Below are 21,142 nucleotides of genomic sequence, written 5' to 3'. Positions count from 1 at the left end.
GTTGTAATCTGGATTCTTTCACACCTTTCATTGTTCTATACCTCATGGGATAGGGTCAGTAGAAAGAACTGATAGAGTTCCTGTTTATTCTTTTTTAATTTTTTAAAACTTTCTTGACTTATACATTTGCTAATTGAACAGTTACAGATTTAGGATACATTCCTAGCACGGATTCCTTCTCTTCACCTTTTCTCAGGGTCATTCATAGATTTATACCTGTTTACAATTCTGGAGTTCATTGCATAGTGCCCCAGTTTGCAAAAAAAAAAAAAAAAAAAAAAAAAAAAACCAAAAAAACACAACCTATGCAGGACATAGCTTTTTGGGAAGCATGAATTAATTTAGGTTGTTCTCCATGACCACAGACCACATGAAAGACAGTGCTGAGCTTAAAGTAATAATTGCTGTCTCAAGGATGGACTTATTAAGACACAGCCCGGTGATATTGCAAGTTACCCAGCATGTGGCCTAGATGGTAGCAAAGGAAGCCTGTATCTTGATTGTAAAATGTTCTGTCCTGTCTCAGAACATAAATTTATTCCTCACTTTGGATAGCTTGGTTGCAATTTATACGGGGAATTGCTAACTGCTCTGTTTTTCTTGGGAGTTTAGGTGACCTTTTGCAGTTTCCAAGAATGAGGTAATTATATATTTTAAAAATTAAAAACTGACGTCTTGAAACTTACTTGATACTAGCAGGAAAGAACAGAGTGAGCACAAGACAAATTCAAGGTGCTCTTAATGGCATGATACAATTCCCTGAGGGCTGGCAGTTTCACGTGCAGGAAACTTAGATTTTTTCACTCAGGTATGAAAGCGAGTGCAAGAGCAAGCTAAAATCCAGGGCCAGCCCAATGGATGCCAGCATAGTGACTGGTGGGTCGTGCGGGAGTAAAGAGGATTGTGACTCCAGTATTTCTCCGTTGCAAATTCCCTTCACTTGTCCAATTGTGGATCCATGTCTCTAGAGGAGGGAGAAGGCACTGAGTTATCGTTGTGTGCTGTGTGCCTCAGATGGAAATAGCAGATAATATAAGCCCTATTAAAAGCATGTCTGTCCTTATCTACCCAGAAGCAAAAGAAAAAATTAAAAGGCAAAATCAATGGATAAATCAGTAAGTTATTTGTACCCTAGAGGCTGCTGTTTCTGAAGCATGTACCTTCATGAGTTATAAAGCAAATATTAGTCTCAGAATTATTCCTTACTGTTCAATGGTTTCCCCAAAATTTAATGACAACTAATTTCGGTGAACGTACTGCTTTTCTCCTTTTGCTGTGCTTCACTGGTGGCTGAGTACATTTTTCATGAATAGGGAGATGGGTAAGAATCTCAGCATAACACCAGGAAACAGGCTCCCAAATATGTTCAGTTAACTGAAAAAACCTGTAAACTATTATGGTTCATATATTCCTGTTTTATTACTAATTATTCATGATAATTCAGCTCAAAATTTTCCATTGAGAAAGAATAAATGAACATAAGCACATTCTAAAACTTAGAACATATGCACTCTAAAACATAGATATAGACTTTAATCAAGTTTTCCTACAACCTATATAATAAAATGTAGTATGTAATAAAATACAGTAACAAATTTTCAGTTTTGGAATAGGGAAGCACAAAATTGTAATTTAAAATATTTAGGGATACCAAGAATGCTTTAATATTGATGCCATAAAATTGACAACATTTGTCACTGTTTCTACAGTGTTCTAGCAATGTTTCCCTCATACATTATATATTAAATAAATTAAAGAGCTGGTGGCATGTTATTGGGAAAACCATTTCACTTTGTCCTTTATGTTCTTAAACTATATTTATTAGATATTATTATTTCTGATTTGGCAAATGGCTTCAGATCCTATTAAGCTGTTTTAGATTTCAAGGAAAACCTAGCTTTACTTTAGTCTGCTGAGTATTTTAACATATCTATCAATTCCTAATTTAATATTCAATCAACCTGTTTGATTAAGGTTGGACAATTTGATTTGTCCATTAACAATGAATTCTCTTTGTACATTTTTTTGCCTTGTCTTGGAGCCTGCTCTTGTTCAGCAGTCAATTTGAGATCACACCATGTTCTTTGTTGCTGTATCTGTTTCCATTGTCACCAAGCAGGATTTAGTTCTAATAGGATACCATTTTCATTTTTTGCATCCTCTGGCAGTGTTTAATTCTTTTTGGTCTAATCCAGAAAGGTTGCCCCTGTAACTTCTTCAAGTGAAGTGGGAGCTATCCAAAATCCCCCTTGCCACAGAAAGTGGCCAATGTTTCATGAGGCCAGATATCTCTAAGTGACCTCCCAGGCTCCTGGCTTCTTCCTCCTCACTCTAAGGGCAGAAAGCCACCCCAAAGGAGGCCACTTGCCTGTGCTTATTCTCCAGTACTGTTCCAAACTCCTTTGAGCAGTCTGTGAAATCTCAGGGGTTGTGGATGTATGTGATAAATGGAAATGTGGAACCTTACTATCTAATATTACAGTTTAGTCCAATGCTATTCACCTCTGACGTCTTCAGCTGAAGAGCACATTATCTCTGTCTCAGTAGCAGAGTACCATTTCTGCTGTCAGCAATCCACAGTGAGGTTTATCTGTTGTCTTTGGAGACACAGCTCTCATGGGGACAACACTACTTGTACTCAGTTCTGAAATAAAATGAAGAAATAGGCTTATTTATTAACTTTTAGGATACATTTTATTATAGTAGAATAATTCTGGCAAGTCTTATGATGAAATTTGCATTGTGGATAATGATATCATTGGAATGAACACAATTCTTATGGAAAAATGTCACTCTATCAATCATTTCCTTTTCTTTTATCTTTAAACATCATTTTTCAATAGCAACTATCACTTGTGGGGTATGTTATATTAGATTGTGTAAGTGCCAGTGCTTTTATTTCTAACAGTAGCACAGCTCTGCAGTTCATCCACTGTGTTTTCCCTTACTGGGTGTCAGAGTGGGCTTCACGTGGGTTCCAACTAGGTCTCAGAGGAAATGAATCCAGAAGCTCTATCCTAAGCATTTAGTAAGCACTTTCTCACCCCCAACGGGGAAGTAAAGTCCCAGCCATGGGTCCCCTGAACAGCTCCAAACTACACTGCATAGTTGGAGCATTGGATCAGGGCCAGATGGGATCCAGACCTGAATGGTGCAGATCTGTAGATGAAGTAGCCTCAGATGAAGTAGCCTCTGTAGATGAAGGGCTTGGTTTTGCTGAGCTGTTGCTTTTTCTTCAAATTGCTTTTTAATGTAGGGCTTAACCTTAGAAACAGAGAAGAAAGTTTTAGCTTCTGTCGCTATGGTTTTGTATTCAGCTCTTCAGTGGTATTTTAGCTTGAGCGTAAAATTTATTGCACAATTAAAAGTATTGACAAAACACTTGTGCACGCCTTTGGTATTGGGGAGCTCATTTCAGCAGCTCTTGTATTAGGAATAACTCAGAGCAGCAATTTGAGAAAACACTAATAAATGTTAGAACCCTGGGAAGTGTTTGCATCGTGACAGGCTTCTTGGACCAAGCTAAAATGTGATTTAAAGCAAGAATATTTGCTGCAGATGTCAATTGGATTTAAAACTAATATTGTCTTTCATTTTTATCAGAAAATTCTTCAGTCAGGGAAAATATGTGAGTTGGGATTGCTTTTCATCAAATTGAATGGGCTCAAAGGTTTTCCTGGTTTTGATCTGTTATGATATTGGTTTGCCTATCTTATATAGCCTAATGAATTGCATGAATGCTACTACTCCTCAGCCCCAAGGACAAACTGAAAAGATGTTAAATTATGAAGTGTCTGACCTTGGTACATTTTCTGTACATGAACAGAAGAGTTAAGACAGTGACAAAGGGTTTAGAGGAAGAAGAAATCTAACCTTTCTTTGTAATAGCAGAGTGACTGTGCAGAAAAGGCTTTTAAGTAATCAAGGCCACACAAGCTAATTTGCAACTCATAGTATAAATTATGTGTAGATTCTTTCAGATTGTTAGAATTAACTCCAGGGATATTTTTAGTATAACTTTGTTTGGTTTAATGAAAACAATTATTAAATCATTAGTCAATGAAAATAGTTCTTTCATCTTGTTTGTGTGTAAATTATCATATTCATATATCATCACCATTATCCTCTAAATAATGTGCCTGTTCAAGATTGTGTCTGTTTGGTTAAAATGCTCAGGTTTCCCTGCGTAACTTCTCTGCTTTGCTTGCAGGTTGTATATAAAAATAACGATGTCAGGTTGGAGCTGTCTCGACTTGCCAAGCAAGGGGATCCTAAAATGAAGATTCATGGGGTTGTGGCATTTAAATGTGAGAATGTTGCAACCTTAGATCCAATCACATTTGAAACACCAGAGTCTTTCATCTCTCTGCCAAAGTGGAATGCCAAGAAAACAGGCTCAATATCATTTGACTTTCGTACAACTGAGCCAAATGGCCTGATTCTTTTCAGTCATGGGAAACCAAGGCACCAAAAAGACGCCAAACATCCACAGATGGTGAAGGTTGATTTTTTTGCCATTGAGATGCTTGATGGCCACCTCTACCTACTTTTAGACATGGGATCAGGTACTATAAAAATAAAAGCCTTGCAGAAGAAGGTGAATGATGGTGAATGGTACCATGTGGATTTTCAGCGGGATGGGCGGTCAGGTAAGTTCCTTTTGTCTGCATTCAGAATAGCTTTTTCTGCTGTATCTGAGAGAATACTGGGTGCATATTGATGTTGCCACAATTAGAGCTGGGCATCATCTGAAAAATAAGGAAATTGCAAGAAGTCGTTACTTTCAGGTGCCACCAAACAATAATTTGCTGAGTAAAATATCTTATATTTACATTGTTGGATAATCAAGTACTTAATCTTGCAAGTAAGTGTGTTGTGTGCTTTAAAAACCAACAGTAATCTCCCTCTGTGCTTGCTTACATCAAATAGCTGAAGTGGCAAGTTTCAAGAGTGAAAATAAAGCAAAAAAGGAATTACTGACAATAATCTCCAACACGGGGAATAGCTGCCTCACAGAAACAACACAGATCTTCCAATCATGTCAGCAGATCTCAGTGTATTGAATGATATGCTAATAAATGGCTAACAGCACGTGTCAGCAGAAATGGAAATAATTGACTTGCCGCATTCTATCAGTGTGATTCATATTCTGGAGTGGTTTACCCAAAAAATGATCTCACTGAAAAGTGGTAAAAATAAAGAATTCATGAACTCCTTGTCATGCTGCTGGAATGTAATATGGCTTAAAGTGCATTTATCCAGTGAAATTGTCAACGTGTATCAGCTCATCTCACCTTGACTGTGTATCTTAAGCAAATAATCAATATATATCAATTTAAGGACAGGTCTCTTCTACAGTGACTTTCCTGCACTTCATGCCAGGATTTGGGGAGGAAGGGAGTAGGGAATGTGCTGAGTCTGTAATTCAGTCCTGAAAAGTTTCTGATTAATATCAGTATTCAACCTGAAGTTTATGTAGGCTCTAAAATTAGGTGTTGAAAAATTTAACTACACTTCTTTTGGATTTTGTGGGATTCCCCCCACTTTCTTCCTTCTGGTGACTACCTTTCCATAGCTTGCATTTATAATTTCTTTGTGAAACTGAGCCCACAAAAAAGCTATCAATGTATGATTTTACTTCTTACTACACACAAATCAGATTTCAGATAAAGCAAATCTTAGGTGCAGGTTTAAATTGAAGATTTCAGTCAAATCCACGCTGACATCCCCTTGCACTATGATTATGAAAAATAATTATTTGATTCCTGAGCAGTGCAACTTCAAATTCTAATGGTACAGACCTTGATTTTCTTATTATATCAGTTGCTCATTTAGATTTCTTGAGGTTAAATAAATCTACCAAACAAGAACAAACAAAAAATCAAGGAACCCTAACTGAACAATAAAACACAACTTCTCAAAATCCTCAATTGGAATTGAACATCCAGCAGTTATATTATTTATACTACAGTTTTCATTTCAGACTTTCTTCTTAAGTGCTGTTTCAGTGATTCATATGAGGCAGTAAATCCTGTAATAATCATGCCTGTGGGACTGCTGAAAGCAAAGTTTATTCTTATATCCAAAGCCAGCAGATCTGTAAAGGAATAAGTGCATAGTGATTGTTTACACTTGAAGATAAGTTCTGCCCTTTCACTGCTTCACAAAACACATCTCACAAATGCCATTAAGAGAGTTTAGGGCATGCTTTAATTCTTTAAAAATGTTGATGGACATCAGCAAGAATTTAGAGCAATTTCAGGAAGCAAAACCTGCCTGGTGATCAGGATTGCATGTTATTTTTTAAGTTGAGTTATAAATAATCAAATTAATGCATCTGATGATTTGCCTATGACCAAGACAGGTGAAATTTATGCAACACCCCCCCCACCCCATCACTGTTGAAAACTAATCATAATACCTATTAACTCTGAGATAGCAAACTATTACCATGAATACTGAATAAAAATACGCAGCCTTATGGATTGGCAAACTGAATTTTAACTGCAATCTGAAACAGATTCAAAGTTTTTCTGTTGTTCTAACACTTAGTTTATAGTAGGAGAATACCAATAACACTGGCAATGCTTTTGTTTGTCTTAATGATGGTAAGATTAAAATTATTAGAGAGATGCCTCTGCCTGAATTAAGGTGCAAACGAGACCGTGTGCCAAAGTCAAAAATACAGATATTATGTAACAGTAAATGTGATATAGAGGGAAATAGGAAGAAATAGGAAAAAGGGGTGTGGGGGGTGCACACTCAATTCTGACAGGGTCCTGGCTTCCCTAAGGTTATCCCTATCACCCTGTACAATTTTACTACATTCCACCAAAGCCACCTGTCCTCGTTTCCACCTTCTGAAAGCTTCTGTTTTCTGAGTTTGCTCAGCAGCTCCTCATCCATCCATGGAGGCCTGCTGGCATTTTTGCCCCATTGCCTCCTAGTCGGGATGCGCCGTTTCTGAGCTTGGAGAAAGTGATCCTTGCATACCAGGCAGCATCCTTGGGCCCCTCTGCCCTCCAGGGCTCTTTCCCATTGGACTCCACTGAGTAGTGCCTTGGAGAGGCCAAAGTCTGCTCTCCTGAAGGCCAGGGCAGTGAGTTTGCTGTGTGCCCTCCTCGCTGTCCTGAGCATCTCAGCCCCCTCCACCTCGTGGTCAGGTTATGCATGTTGGTGTGTTTTACCCATAAAAAATAAAATTCTCTTTACTATTTCAGGATGCTTCTTGGTTTCTGTTCTCTAGCCCAGACCAAACAGACTGGAAATCACATGAATATGATTACTTTTCACTAGCTTTCCTTCAGAATTTTTATACAACTGAATGAATATACCTGGTATAGAAAAAAATGTGCTTTTCTGAGACTTTCTTGTTGCCATTGACAGCATATTTCCCTGGCCATCAAGCATAAAGGAAGAGCTGCTTCTGTTAATGAAGAAGTAGCTCAAATAAATTGTGATTCTTTTTTTCTTTAAATTAAGTTTGGTGTCTTTCAGACTTTTGGTCCTAGACTTCAAATCCAAGGCAGAGTGGTTCTCTCCTATAGAAGAATGTTGTGACATTTCTCAAGGAGCTTTGCTAATTTCCTTGACTTTCATATTAGCTGGATCAGCAAGTACTAGATTTATTTCTCATTCTTTGCTCTTCCAGACTCTGTCACAGTAAGCATCCACTCTAAACTACTGACTTTGCTTGTCTGGGACTGCAGTGGAGGTGTTGGGAGGTGTAAGAAATGAGAATACCTTTTTAAATTGTAATCATCCAGGCCCCATTCACTAGTAATTCTGTCAATCCACTCAGATTTTGAGAGGTACAAGGAAGAGGGAAGATATGGTGCCTTTTAATTTCCTTTTGCTGAAAGAAGTTTTGACTTGTTATTCTTGTTTTCACCCTGGAATCTCATTCTGTTTCCTGTGAGACTTACTCTGAGTGCTTTCTTACCTAAAAATGATCTTTGGTAGGACAGAGTTCCTGAGACCATATTTAGTTAACATTTAAGGGTTAGGTAAAGAGAAATATTCATAAGATATTCTCCTCTGGTCCATCCTTCTAGGTGTGCAGCAGTGCTACCAACTGCTGTGTCCTCAGTTTCCCCCAGTACTCCTGAACTGTACATCCTGGATTTCTGGGAAGGACCACAGCTTCAGAGCTGCCTCTCATGTGCCCTGTCTTGGCCATGGGCTGCATGCTGTGGTCACAGCCCTCATCACAGCTATTACATTGTGTTTTAGCAAAGAAGATGTATTTAGAATTAATACCTTGCTCTGATTTTTTCAATGTTTCTTAATGAGCAGATGTTTTTCACAGGCACAAAAAGCAACTAAATTAGGCCCTGTCAGGTAAGCAGAGAGATCAGGACAGTTGCAGTAGCTCCTCTTAAAATCTTCATATTTAACTGATCAGGAGAGAGACGAGATTTAGAAATATGGTTTGTTTCTTATACCTAGTTTTAGGAAAAATTAAATTGCTGAGATAATGAATATGATTGGAGAGGCTCATTAAGTCATACCTAAGGGAAATATTTGCCTGTTCTGCTCTTAATGGTACTGCAAGCTCTGCAGAAAAAAAAAAGAATTAGGAAAAAAATCCACAAACCCCAACTAAATGAAAAACAGCCATGAAGCAGCTGTAAAGGTCTTTGCTCACAGTGTTTCTTGTAACACAGTAGGGATAAGTTTAATAACTGTTTTCTGAGACTTAAGTGTCCTTTAATTTTTTTTTTTAAACTCTTTGCCATATACAAGGATAACTCTGCAAATTTTAACTTTTTTTTTTTTGCTAAACCGCCATTCATCCTTTGGAAACCACCATTACATAGTGAATTCAGGGAGGAAACTTACTCTTCTTGTCAACCTCCAATTGTGTAGGGCAGCATAAAGCACAATGTATCAGTATCTATTCATAAGTAGGTAGCATTTATGGGCTGAGTCACTGAAATTTTGAACTAAAGTTAGTTTCAGCTTGAACACCAGAAATGATTTCTGGAGTATGTAATTAGAGTGTAACTATAATCAACATCTCACTGTAAGTAGTGCTTTGTGATGCCTATTGCACGTGTTGTTATTGAAGGTTCTTTTTTTTCACATGTACTCTTTTACATATTCCTTACCACATCTTTTTAACCTTTTAAGAACAGCCGGATTTAATGTTCCAAATTTACATGTTCCATCTATTTCAACAGATGTTACTAGCTTTCATACTTGGGAGGATGGGTTTATACTGCATTTTAATGAATATTCTTTCAATGATCTGCAGCTTTCTTGGCTGATCTGCATCTTTCCCAGAGTCCAATATAAACTTAACCAACACTCAGCTGAGTTGTACAATAGGCTTCTCTGTAATCCCTAATATATTTCCCATTTTGCTCACCTGTTGTTATTGTTGACTTATATTTTTGACTCATCCTTTGGAGGACTTCTCACTAATTAGTTATCCTTTCAAGTCAATAATTCTTGCTGAAAAGCATAATTTCATTAGTTTTTCTCAAACTGCTTTTCCAATAGAGAAAGAAGTTTCTGAATGTGAAATTGCACTGTGTTCTCGGGTGCAATGCTGCAGAATCAAAGCAGCTATTAGTCATTACAGGGCACTTAAATGTATGTCCAATTTCTAGGGATAAGAAATGCTACTTGTTTTTAGAATCTGAAGGTAGATCATGAATTCCCAGACTAAATAAGTCACCCCACACCTTCTTGTCTTTGTCATTCCCTTTTACTTGCAGGCAGGACAAACCACTTGCTGTCAGCATTCTTCCATTGCCTTCTTATTCTGATAGAAATACAAAAATTATTTCCTACTCTGAGTCTTAGAAAACTTTGCACAGAAGCTGCTTGTTTCCTGGAAGGCATTATGGCTCTTTTCAAAGATGTGATATCACTACTTATCTGGTTCTGGGTGCTGTTACAAAAAGATGGAAGTTTAAGGACGACTCTTACTCCAGAGATGTTACAATTTAGAGTTATAGATTTCTCTCTCTCTTGAGCATCCAGTGCTCTTCTGAATCTGCTGCTTCCTCAAAAAAATCTGTTGTCTCTAGCTTACTTTGTTAAACAAGATATGTCCAATTCTTTCCTCCTGTAAAATTTGACAATTCTGTCTTGAGAATGACATTTTAGTATCTCTGCAAGGAAATTTATTAACTCTTTTTGTGCTGACCACATGAGACATTTGCATGCTCCCTTGGCTTCCCTTTCTATGGAAAGTGATGTTCCTTCATATTCATAAGCAGAAACATCTGAATGGATTGGAGCACACTGGTTGTTCGTCAAACCAATTCCTTTTAATCTGCCTGTAATTCCCAGAGAAAGCAGAATTGAAGTCTGTCAAAGGAGGTGAGCATCACAGTCCCCAGTTTCTGTGGCAGCCTCTCCTGTTGTAAGCAGGTCCAACTTGAGACATTTTCAGTAGACCTCAGAAAGTTTCCCTCAAGAAACATAACTGCCTTTAAAAATAAAAAAAAAAACAAACAAACAAGAAAATGAAACACCAACAAGCCACAGGAAAACAAACAAACCCAAACTCCTGCAACAAACAAGAAAAACTAGGAAAAATAATAATCACACACCCTCCTCCCCCATCAAAAACTCACCAGGATGAAACAGCATGTGCTACCACCTCTGTCTCAGCCCTGGGTGCCCTGCAAATCCAAAGGGTGCTGATGGAACCATTGTTTATTTTCTGTAGGCCAAGGTTCTGTGAACTTGAGTTCTGCATTTTGTTGTAGGATTCTTAAAAGGCTCTGTAATTTTTGCTGTATTTTGGAATATTTTTATGTTCCCTTATTTTACCTGGATTTTTCTTTCTTCTTCTGTGTTTACAAAGCAATTAGTGAGCAGTGTTTGCGTTGTCTGTCAGAGATACATAAAAGGTAATTTGGATATCATCAGCAGTGATGGCTGTGTAGTTTCCTGTCATGTTTTTGTACCCATAGTCATTAAATGCCAGGATTGCAAGGTTTCAGAGGACTTCTCACGCAGAGTATTTTATGGGGTTTCATGTCTTTTACCTGGGAAGGTAAAAAGTTCATTTCTTTAAGAAGCTGTTGACATCTATTCAAAATAATACTTAAGCTCTCTTCAGAGTAATCCTTTATGACACAGAGAAGAAAAATTTCCTGCTTCAATCTATCACTTTACTATAATTCACAGTCACCAGTTTCCCTTATCATTCACCTTCCTAAGCCTCCTGTGCTTGCACACCTTCCTCTTGGAACACTGAGTAGCAGCTATACTAGCAGAGATTTATCTGTCTTCTTCTGTGAGCTGAAGGTAATCATGGCATAGTAGATTTTTTTTTAATAGAAAAGGAGTTCTTGGGGTTCTTCGTCAATGTCTTGAAAATATGAGCATTTTTGTCCAGCAGAAAGCAGCACTGTTCACATGTTGGAGCTTGCTGTTGGAGGCTGCAGCTGAGTTAACTCGTGTGGGTGCAAGAGTGGGTGCTGCCTGAACATGGGTTTAGAGTGTTTGCTCCTAAATTAGCCTGTACATCAACAGATGGCAGCAAGCAACAATAGCAGTAAAAAAACACTGTGAGGACAAGTACAATTTATATTTACAGTGTCTCCAATGTCTTTAGAGACTAAAAGATCTGTTGCCTGTTAGCCATCCTTCCTGATACCCTAGGATGCTCTCTGAAAGTCTCTCTTGGTTTGGCAGGTCATTTACAGGTGTCCTTGTTTGACTCAGCTGATTAATCAAATCTCAAAATGTTTATGCTCGCATGCCTAAGGTCAAACCTATAGCAAGCATTCCATATGAGTGCCAAGTTCTGCTTCTAGAAGCTGAGAAGCAACAACAAATTTTTTATAGTTAGCAAACCATAATCATCCTATCAGTTTTAAACAGATGGAAGTTTGGAAGAAAAAGTATCTTGTTTCAGCATGCTTATTTCTTACTTACTTTCTTGGAGGTTCACTTTTGTATCTATGGGATTATTCAACTGACACAGAAAACATTTCTTAGAATACATAAAAGGGAAAACTGACCACATCCTCACTCTTTAATCATGCTTATAAAGATGCAAGACTGCTGTGCAAGACTTTGTTTTATCTTGTTAGTTCTCTTCTGATAGTAAGGAGACTGTTTGTGGTTTTCAGTCCTTCTAAAGTCCATGTTGTGAGTCTCACATGGGAATTGGACCTCCTGAGACCTTTATCCCAAACAGCTTTTATTAACAATCCAAATTCAATAGATTTTCATTCTGTCAGTGTTGTTGAACTCAACCTACTGAACCAACAATAGAACAGAAAAAACAGAACTTCCACAGGGGTCCATTACTAAGAGAGAAGCCTAAATTTTAGGCTGTACCCAAGTAAGAGATTGATCTTTTTCTGACCTGCCTTTGTTTGCTTAAAACTGACATTTTAGTACGTATGCTGTGTAAAGTGTGAATTTCTTCTGATGCACAACTCCTACCACAGTGGAAGCGTTTTTGGTAATCAGTGTTATCTTCTGGAATCTGTTTCAGGCTAACAGTGGAGATGGTGAATCATGTTCACTTTGTATATATATGTATGCTAAATTAATCACGGTGAACACAATTCTTCAGTGTCTTGTTACCAATAAACACTTTCAATGTTATGCCCAGCAGATAAGTGCTGCATGATATGACTGGTCATTGGAATAATTTTGTCACCTATCTAATACTTGGATTTATATTTTGTTTGCTTTTGTACCCACGTAGAGTGATAAGGAATCATGTCTGTGAAGATCTACAGGAAGATTTTTTTTTTTTTGCCAAGCGATTTTACTTAGAAATAAAATTAAAATTGGTTGGCATAAGTATGCTCTGTGACTGCATGCACTAAATTTGTGTTTCTGCTTATTCAAATTGTAGGTGTTGCATACCTCATTATTTTAAACAAAGTGCCACCAAAAAAAAGTTCTTTGCTGATGATTACATTTTCTTTGTTCAGACACTTCATAAAAAGAACTCTATTTTAGGTTCAATTTTGTTTATTAAATTTTTAGACTAAATTGGAAGAGGTATTTCTGGTTTCCTGAAGGTCTGTATGCATCTTCTCTCCCTCTCATTGTAACATGCACACATTTTGAGATAAGAATCAGAGGCATTGATTTTCCCTCCAGGACCACATCTCTTCCTTCTTAATGATTGCCTGCCTGGCAGCTGATGAGAGCATTTTCCTTCTGCACTTAAAGACAAAAAAGTCTTATCCAAAGCCCACTGGAAGTGGTGAGAGTTTTTTAAAATACTGTGTCTTTGGGCCCAAACCAAAGGCTCAGGTTTGCCTCCCAGGCTGCAACCTATCAATGCAACCCTGACCTTAAGGCTTTCAAATACATATGAGGGAGTGAAGATATTTTTGTTGCTGTTGCACAAAGAGGGTGTTTCTGAAAATAGCTACGAACTGCATTCCTCCTGTACCTAGGAGATGGGTAAGGGGGTTTTGACTGGGATTTTTCCTGTTGTGCTCATGCAGTGTTATGCATAAAGGCTTTTTAGATCATCAACTTCCTGACTACATTGCAATTGAAATACTGAAGTGTATCTATGGTTCTACAGCTGTACAAACACAAGTACCTCTGCTTCACTTACAACTGTTTGCCAGGAGCTAATGTGACATGTAGATGAATGAGTAAAAAAAAAAAAAAAAGCAGTACCAAAATCAAATATCTTGAAAATCACACGTTTAATTGTCTTTACAGGGACGATATCTGTGAACACGTTACGTACTCCATACACTGCACCAGGAGAAAGTGAAATCCTTGACTTGGATGATGACTTGTATCTTGGAGGCTTACCAGAAAATAAAGCAGGCCTGGTCTTCCCAACAGAAGTGTGGACAGCACTCCTCAATTATGGATACGTTGGCTGCATTCGAGATTTATTTATTGATGGCCAAAGCAAAGATATTCGACAGATGGCTGAAATTCAAAGCACAGCTGGAGTAAAACCCTCATGCTCAAGAGAAACTGCAAAGCCTTGCCTTAGCAACCCCTGTAAAAACAATGGTGTGTGCAGGGATGGGTGGAACAGATATGTGTGTGATTGCTCCGGCACGGGGTACCTTGGCAGATCGTGTGAAAGAGGTAGGTTCTGTGAGATGACTGCTCTTTTGCTTTTATATATATAAAAAAAAGTACTGCTATAAAATAAATAAAATCCTGTACAATGATTAAAAATGGTAAGTGATCCTTAACTGTCCTGAGGCAAAAAAAAGCATCCTTGATTTCTCTTGATGTGAGGTAGAGCCCTGCTCTACACTCAAAGCAGTAATTCTGGAGGAAAGATCTTAGGAGAGACCCTAAGGTGCATGAAGGAGTATTTGGTGGCTGTGACAGAGTCAGCACTGCTGAACAGCTCCTAGAACATGCCTCCTTTTGTGCCTCATCATACATTGCTGAGCTCTGAAAAGCTTTCTGAAAGCAATTTTGAATATCATTGCATTGCTATGATGCCTTGGAGTGGCTAGCCAGAGCAGAGGCTAGACAAGGTTAAGAGAAGAAGGTGGGTATTTGTTAAAGACCTTTAATAGAGGCACCTTGGGCAGGGTAAAAGCCTCCCAGAGGCCACACCCAAGATGCACCATGGTCACAAGTGTTTCAGACAGATAGAAGTTTTGTCCATATACATATCAGGGCTTAATCCTCCAATTGCAGCTTCAGGTAATGAAGTCATATAACCCCCAGTTTGCATCCCCCAATTCACCGTTGTTAATGCTTTTCAGGGCCTGAGGCTGTAGGGTGTCCTTGAATTCCAGGCCCAAAGGATTTGTTTTGTCTGGCCAAAGTGTGAAGAGTAGTTAGCATTTTATATGAAGTTTAGAGTTATGCACTATTGCAGCCCAGGATTTGAAAAATATAAAGGCTAATATCTTAAGGCATCAGCGAAATTGTCACATTCCAGTTCCAAACTGAGGTCTTATTCTCTGCCTATTTATGTCAATATTAGTATATAATTAAATTTGCTTTTGAATTCCACAGTGTTACTTAAATCCATGTCAGAACTTCACCCGTGAGCCAAAACAAAAGAGTCAGTAAAAATTAATATTTTTTACTTATCTCTTTTTGAAAAGATACAAGTACCCAAGGAAACTGTCTGAAGTTACCTAAAATCTGTGTATTCCTCATGCCTAGAAATGGTAACAGTGAAGTTGACAAACTCAATTTATTTAATTGAAAAGGTGGATAGTGTCAAGCTAGGCAGATGTTGAGGTTAGTTAATAGATGGAAAACCCTGTAATTTATTTAAAATTGCAGTGTGCTAATGAAATATTTTAAGGAGGTAAGCAATAAAAATAAATGTGTTTAAGATTTAAGGTTTTTATTTTTATTCTTATTGGAATAGAAAGTGTTTCAATGCCAGGAGTTGTATTTTTTCCTCTTACAGTTGACACAGTATTTTCTTCAGATTTGTCTTCAAACTGAAATCTAAACCTGAAATTTATTGACTGAAAATTAAGTTCTTTTCATCTAGTTTGATTGATTTTTTGCGTTAATCAGATGAAACAAAAATGTGTCCTTTAGAAAGAAAGCCCCCAATGAAAGTTTTAAGTCGCACGTCAGTAGGATACGTACTTTTATGCAGTACGGATACCTCCACGTTGCCATCGTTTGCAAGGAGATTCTCTCAGATTCTTCGGTGGGGTTTCTCTGTGTTCTGGCTACCGATGCCTTTGGCTCCATATCTCCATCTTTGGCAAGGTTCTCCTGTCGGATTCTGCAGTGGGGCTCCTCTGTGCTCCGTTCTGGCTACCGATGCCTTTGGCTCCATATCTCCATCTTTGGCAAGGTTCTCCTGTCGGATTCTGCAGTGGGGCTCCTCTGTGCTCCGTTCTGGCTATCGATGCCTTTGGCTCCATATCTCCATCTTTGGCAAGGTTCTCCTGTCGGATTCTGCAGTGGGGCTCCTCTGTGCTCCGTTCTGGCTGTCGATGCCTTTGGCTCCCGGCGGAGGCTGCTGCCCGCGGTGGAGCCGGCCGGCAGAGGGATGGAGAGGATAACGGAGCTGCCCGGTGCATCCCCGCAGCCCTCGCTTAGGCATGGCTGGTGTACCACCCTGTGGCCAAACTCGCCTATTACACAGGGGCTCGAGCCAAAACCGCCTTTGCGTCTTAGTTCCACGGAAAAGCCGGGAAACGTGTGCCTTAGGGACATAAGCACAGGATCTGAAAAGAACTGAAAGCAGGCATCAGCGCAGCAACTTTCCATGGTTTTGTCGGAACCCAGAATGTCCCTTGGACACTCTTGGATGTTCCGGGCCCAGGTCAGAAGCATTTGAGACCCTGGCATGCAGCCACAGACCCCTGTGGCTTTGAACCTGACCCATGGAACAATTTACCAACCTTGCAGGAAGAACAAGAAATCACAAAAGTTTAGATATTGTAGTAGAAGTAGTCACAAAGTGAAAGGAAGAGTTTTTGAGTGCTGTACAGGGGGGTTTAGGCCTTGTACAGAGGGGTCTGAGTTTTGTACATGGGGGTCAGAAGTTCTAAGATGCAGGGACTTGGGTGTGCCCTGTCCTTTTTCCTTCTTCTTCCCAACCTCCATGTTCTTGGTGAAGTTGGCACTCACAGATTGGTTTAGAGTAGAAAGTCACTGTTCAATATAGGTGATGGGCATTGGGGAAAAACCATAAACATTTAACACGTAATGGATGATATAAAAGATGGCACCAGCCCCCTGGGAGTCAGTGTGTGCCTTTGTCTGACCTGCTGAACGGACCACAGCAGCTCAGGGAGAAATCTTTTAGATAACATACAATAAACTACCTTGAGACCAGACAGCTGAAGACTATTAAGTCTTTCTTTGAAGGTACAAGTTAGAGAAGAGACTTTTCCATCTTTCAGGGTCACCCTAATCTGACACTGAGCCCTGTCAGCGTTGGACAGGTGGTGATGTTTTATAAAGAAACCTTTGCCTTTTATTTCCCATGCCTTATTTTCGAGCATTGCCAAGCTTAAAGGCTTCGTTTTCCCAGTGCATTCCCCTGGTGGGAATGGTGGTCCTGGAGTGGTGGTGTTGGCTCCTCCACAACAACATTTGGTTCTTGTCCAGCAGAAATGTGTGGCACTTCAGCACTGTGAGATTATTTCCTGCTCTTGGGTTTCCCTGTTTCCCTCTCTAGAGGGAACTGCACTGAAAGGAGGCGTCTTCTCAGTAATATTCATGTCCCAAGTGGTCATGCATTAATAAGATTATAGCTTTTGGGATTCTGAAAGCGTCGTGTTGGCATCCTACTACACAAAGTTATTATAACTACTGCCCGTGTGTAGGAACTGATAAACTTTTGTATTTGGTGATATAAGCAGCGCATTTACAATTGTTCAAGCTAATTTAAATAAAAGGGGAACACACTCATTTCAACAAACAATACAGATTCACAAAGAAAAGAAAGCTTTAGAATAAAATACTGCAGATTAAACAATTAGAATGTTTAACATTTATTAAGGTGTCTTAACTAAAAAATAAGTGCGGAGCTGGTTTTTATTGCCACTTAATTTTTTTTCATATTATTTCACCTGAATTAGGAGTGCTAACATCCATACATGGATGTTTAGTGTATGATACAGAACCTGAAATAATTTCAGCTCATTAGTGCACAAAACTCTTGGAACACCACTGTGGTCTATTTTTATTTGTGTATACTTAAAATTTTATATATATATACACACACATACATTTATAGCCACATCCATTTTCTCCTGTTGCAAGTTATAGTTGTTTTATTCTTGGTTTTCAGTAAGGTTAAACATCAGCATAATCTGTAGATTGGCTTTAGTAATTATGAAAAGTCTAGCAGATGGATGGACAGATGTCACAGCAATGTAATTTGGTGTCCTCTCTTACTTTGTGGATCATTGAGTGACTGTCTGCCTCTTGGCAAAGCCTTTTGCAACATTCTTTGGACTGGATCAATAAAGTCATCAAACAGGGATATGAAAAAGTAAGCATGCAAACAAAGGTTTATGAAGGTGACATTTCTGAAGAGAAAATCTGTTTGGAGTGTGAGTAGATGTCCATATTGTGCATGCACAGACCTCTACATACACATATACACATTAAAGAAATGTAGCTTTCCTTTCTTGTGTTATACCTGGATGCTTTAAAATTTTAAATGAAGAATGATAGAGGTGGTATGAGGATAGATGGCATGAAGACTCAAGTCTTCTAAATATTATACTAATTCCATCACTGTCTTAAATTAACTGATTGGTCCTGTGTGTTAAAGTTGTAAAAAAACTTACAGTGTGGCTTAAGACCTCAGTCCTGAAATAATACCAGTGTAGGAATTGGGAGGAATAATTTCAGCTTTTATTCACACATTGTCCAGTAAATAATCACATACAGAGAATTGTTTCTATCATATTGATGGAAATGTTCCCTATAAATCTCCAAGGCTGCAGCTTTGGGCCCAAGTGGACTGAAGAAGATGCCATATAGAAAACACAAAACACCTGCCAAGAGCACAAAAAGTTCAAATTTGACTCAGTAGCAGCCAATATATTTGAATACTCACATAATTTTTAGGATTAAAATCACACATGCACACACACACACGTATATATTTTTATTTTTTTTACATATATATAGATATCAGGGAGCCTTTTTAAGGCACGACATTGTTGCTCTACTTGTACTGGTAAAAAACCACAGAATAAGAGAGCAAACCTTGAATACTGTATTATTGATGATCCAGATTGCTCATTCATATCCTGGCATGACTCTGGACTGAGAGTCTGTCATTTCTGGGCAAAGTTTGTGTGGGATTTTAGTGACAGCAGACACAGAGGATGATTTCATGCTTTAAAATTGGCTCTGTGGGATGCAATACAGTCCTCAAATTATTGCAGGCACACTGAAACTGGAAAAGCAGGGAAAAATTAATAATTCTTTCTTTGGGACTTCACAGGCACCACGAGGGGTCCAGAGGAAACAAGATCCTGTTTTATTTATTAAATTATGTGCAATAGGCATTCATACTCACCAAGAATCACGTTCTTAAAACAACTCAAACTTGACTGCAAAACTTACAAAAAAGAGCCCTGAAATTCAAATGCCATACTTGTTTCACTTTAATTTAAATAGGCTGTGAATTGAAGAATGGCATCTACTCAGGAAATTCTACTTAACTCTAAAAATATCCAGTTCAGCATTTCTGAGGGTAGGAGCAGATGTAGGAAAGTTTCCAGAAGAGTTGGTGCCTGTCTCTTGAGCAATTTAGGTAATTCCAGCTCAAGTGGAAATTAAGGTCCTGACTCTCCTCTCATGTCAGCACTGATCTGTGCATCCTTGGCTTTAGACACAGAGATAATTGAGGTGGTGTGTGTGTATGTAGAAAAGAAGACTATCTAGCCATGAAGATTTTAATAAGAAACAAAATGAAGAAAAAAAAAATTGAGAGGGGGACTGAACCCTTCACTGGGGGTTGTTTTGGAGTTTGGTTCATTTGTGTGTTTTGGTTGGCTGGTTTTTACCACAGAAGCAGGAAAAGTTAGAATTGTCAGGCTTATTAAACTGTCAAAGAATGAATGTATAAAACATTTTAATATAAGTCTCTGTACTATATAGTGCCATATATTCCTTAATATTTCTACTGCATGCACTTATCTGCTGCCACCAAAAAAATTTTCAGTGATTATTTTATAAGGATTTTCTGCTGTTTTTTTTTTTTTTTTCTTTTTGGCACTGATTCCAACAGTGAAGTGGTAGTAAAGCTATTACTTTTTTCCTCCTTTCTTTTAATGAATATCACATCCTGAGCTAAACTTTGAGTCTACTATCTTTTGGTCTAACAATTAAGAGAAAGCTGAACAAGAGAAAAATGACATTCTGCCAACACTTATGAGAGAATATTTAGCAGTGTACATTTCACGTAAATATGAGACACCTTTTTGGAATTAGTTGGCCTGAAGCACAAAAAAAAAAGTGGCAAGAATTAATGCATATTTTTAGCTGAATTGTTCCTTCAAGATTTCTGTAACTGGTGCCTCTTGTCAATCAGGTCGCCTTCTTACTGACCAGGCCTTGTAAATTAGCCATCCATTCCTGCCAGTTTTGTGCTTGATTCTGCTTTGTTTGTTATTTGGGTTTTTTGGGGGTTGGTTTTGTGTTTGGTTTTGGTTTTTTTCATTGTTTTCCATTTGCCTTTGCATTTTTGTTTTGTTTTGTTTCTGGCTTTGGTTTTGCTTGGGGTTTTTTTTGGTTGTTTTTTTTTTTTTTTTAGTTTTGAGAGGTTTTTGTTGGTTTTTTTTTTTTTTTCCCTCTTCCACAATATACTTTCATATTTAGAAAGCCTGTGCCTTGGAAAGGGCATATTGACATATTAAAAGGAGCTAGTTGACATGAGGGGGCTTCCTCATTGCCCAGAGCTTTTAAGTAATTTGATCTTCTGTTCAGTATCTTTGGTCTGTTCTTGGAACATCTGTTCCCAAAATATTGACACCGTATATATGTCACAAATATTGGCTTAGGGAGGATTAAGTATCTAATCACAATTGGTCTGCTCACCATAGTGTTACTCACAGGCTATCTCCAATTAAATTAAGTCTCAAATTATGTTTCTTCTCTCCTTTTTCTGCAATTTTCAAAAAAAATCCAACTTGAATAATTAAAGGAAAGTTGGCAAAATGTAGCAGTGCTGATTCTGTCAGCTCCCTTTTTTACATTATCCTAAGACAATTTGTTAACAACAGAATTCTAGCATTGATGAATGTTGGGTTTGCTCTGTATATGAAAACTCTGAGTGCTATTAATGTGGTGGATTTATATAGACAAGACAAAATACCTGTTATTTTCTGTAGTTAGTATGTAACTTTAGGGTTTTTTCCTGGAATTCTTTACCTCAGTTAAGTTTACCTTGATAAAAATCTTGGGGGATTGTTATGCATGGACTAGACAGCTAGATATAGGAAGGAATTGAAAGCTCCAGTTTGTGACTTCCCCCAAAAAACTAATAAACAAACAAGGAAACCCACAAAAGCCCAACCCCCAAAATAACAAATAAAAACCCCAAACCACCAAAGGGAAAATCACCTTCCACTGAAAGCTCTTTGACTTGAAATCACTTTTCACATTGTTGCAAGTATTTAATCTACTTCACCGAAAATTTTAGATTTAAAATATGCTGAAAACATGATTGCCTGCATAGTCAGAAGTCATCAAATCTGTAAATGCATTC

At 38.1% G+C, this 21,142-nt stretch overlaps 1 protein-coding gene across 33 annotated transcripts in view; it reads left to right on the top strand.

The window, feature by feature from the left end:
- NRXN1 (neurexin 1) overlaps window positions 1–21,142 on the top strand; it is a 674,512-nt gene that overhangs the window by 265,445 nt on the left and 387,925 nt on the right. For all 33 annotated transcript variants that reach the window (XM_068186598.1, XM_068186597.1, XM_068186587.1 and 30 more), the window contains 2 exons: window positions 4,211–4,649; window positions 13,669–14,052. In XM_068186598.1, coding sequence (XP_068042699.1) covers window positions 4,211–4,649; window positions 13,669–14,052 — 823 coding nt within the window. The remainder of the gene's footprint in view (window positions 1–4,210; window positions 4,650–13,668; window positions 14,053–21,142) is intronic.

The sequence above is a fragment of the Anomalospiza imberbis genome, chromosome 3, assembly GCF_031753505.1.
Source record: "Anomalospiza imberbis isolate Cuckoo-Finch-1a 21T00152 chromosome 3, ASM3175350v1, whole genome shotgun sequence".
Classification (NCBI taxonomy): Eukaryota; Metazoa; Chordata; class Aves; order Passeriformes; family Viduidae; genus Anomalospiza; species Anomalospiza imberbis.
This window is presented reverse-complemented; position numbering and strand designations above follow the sequence as displayed.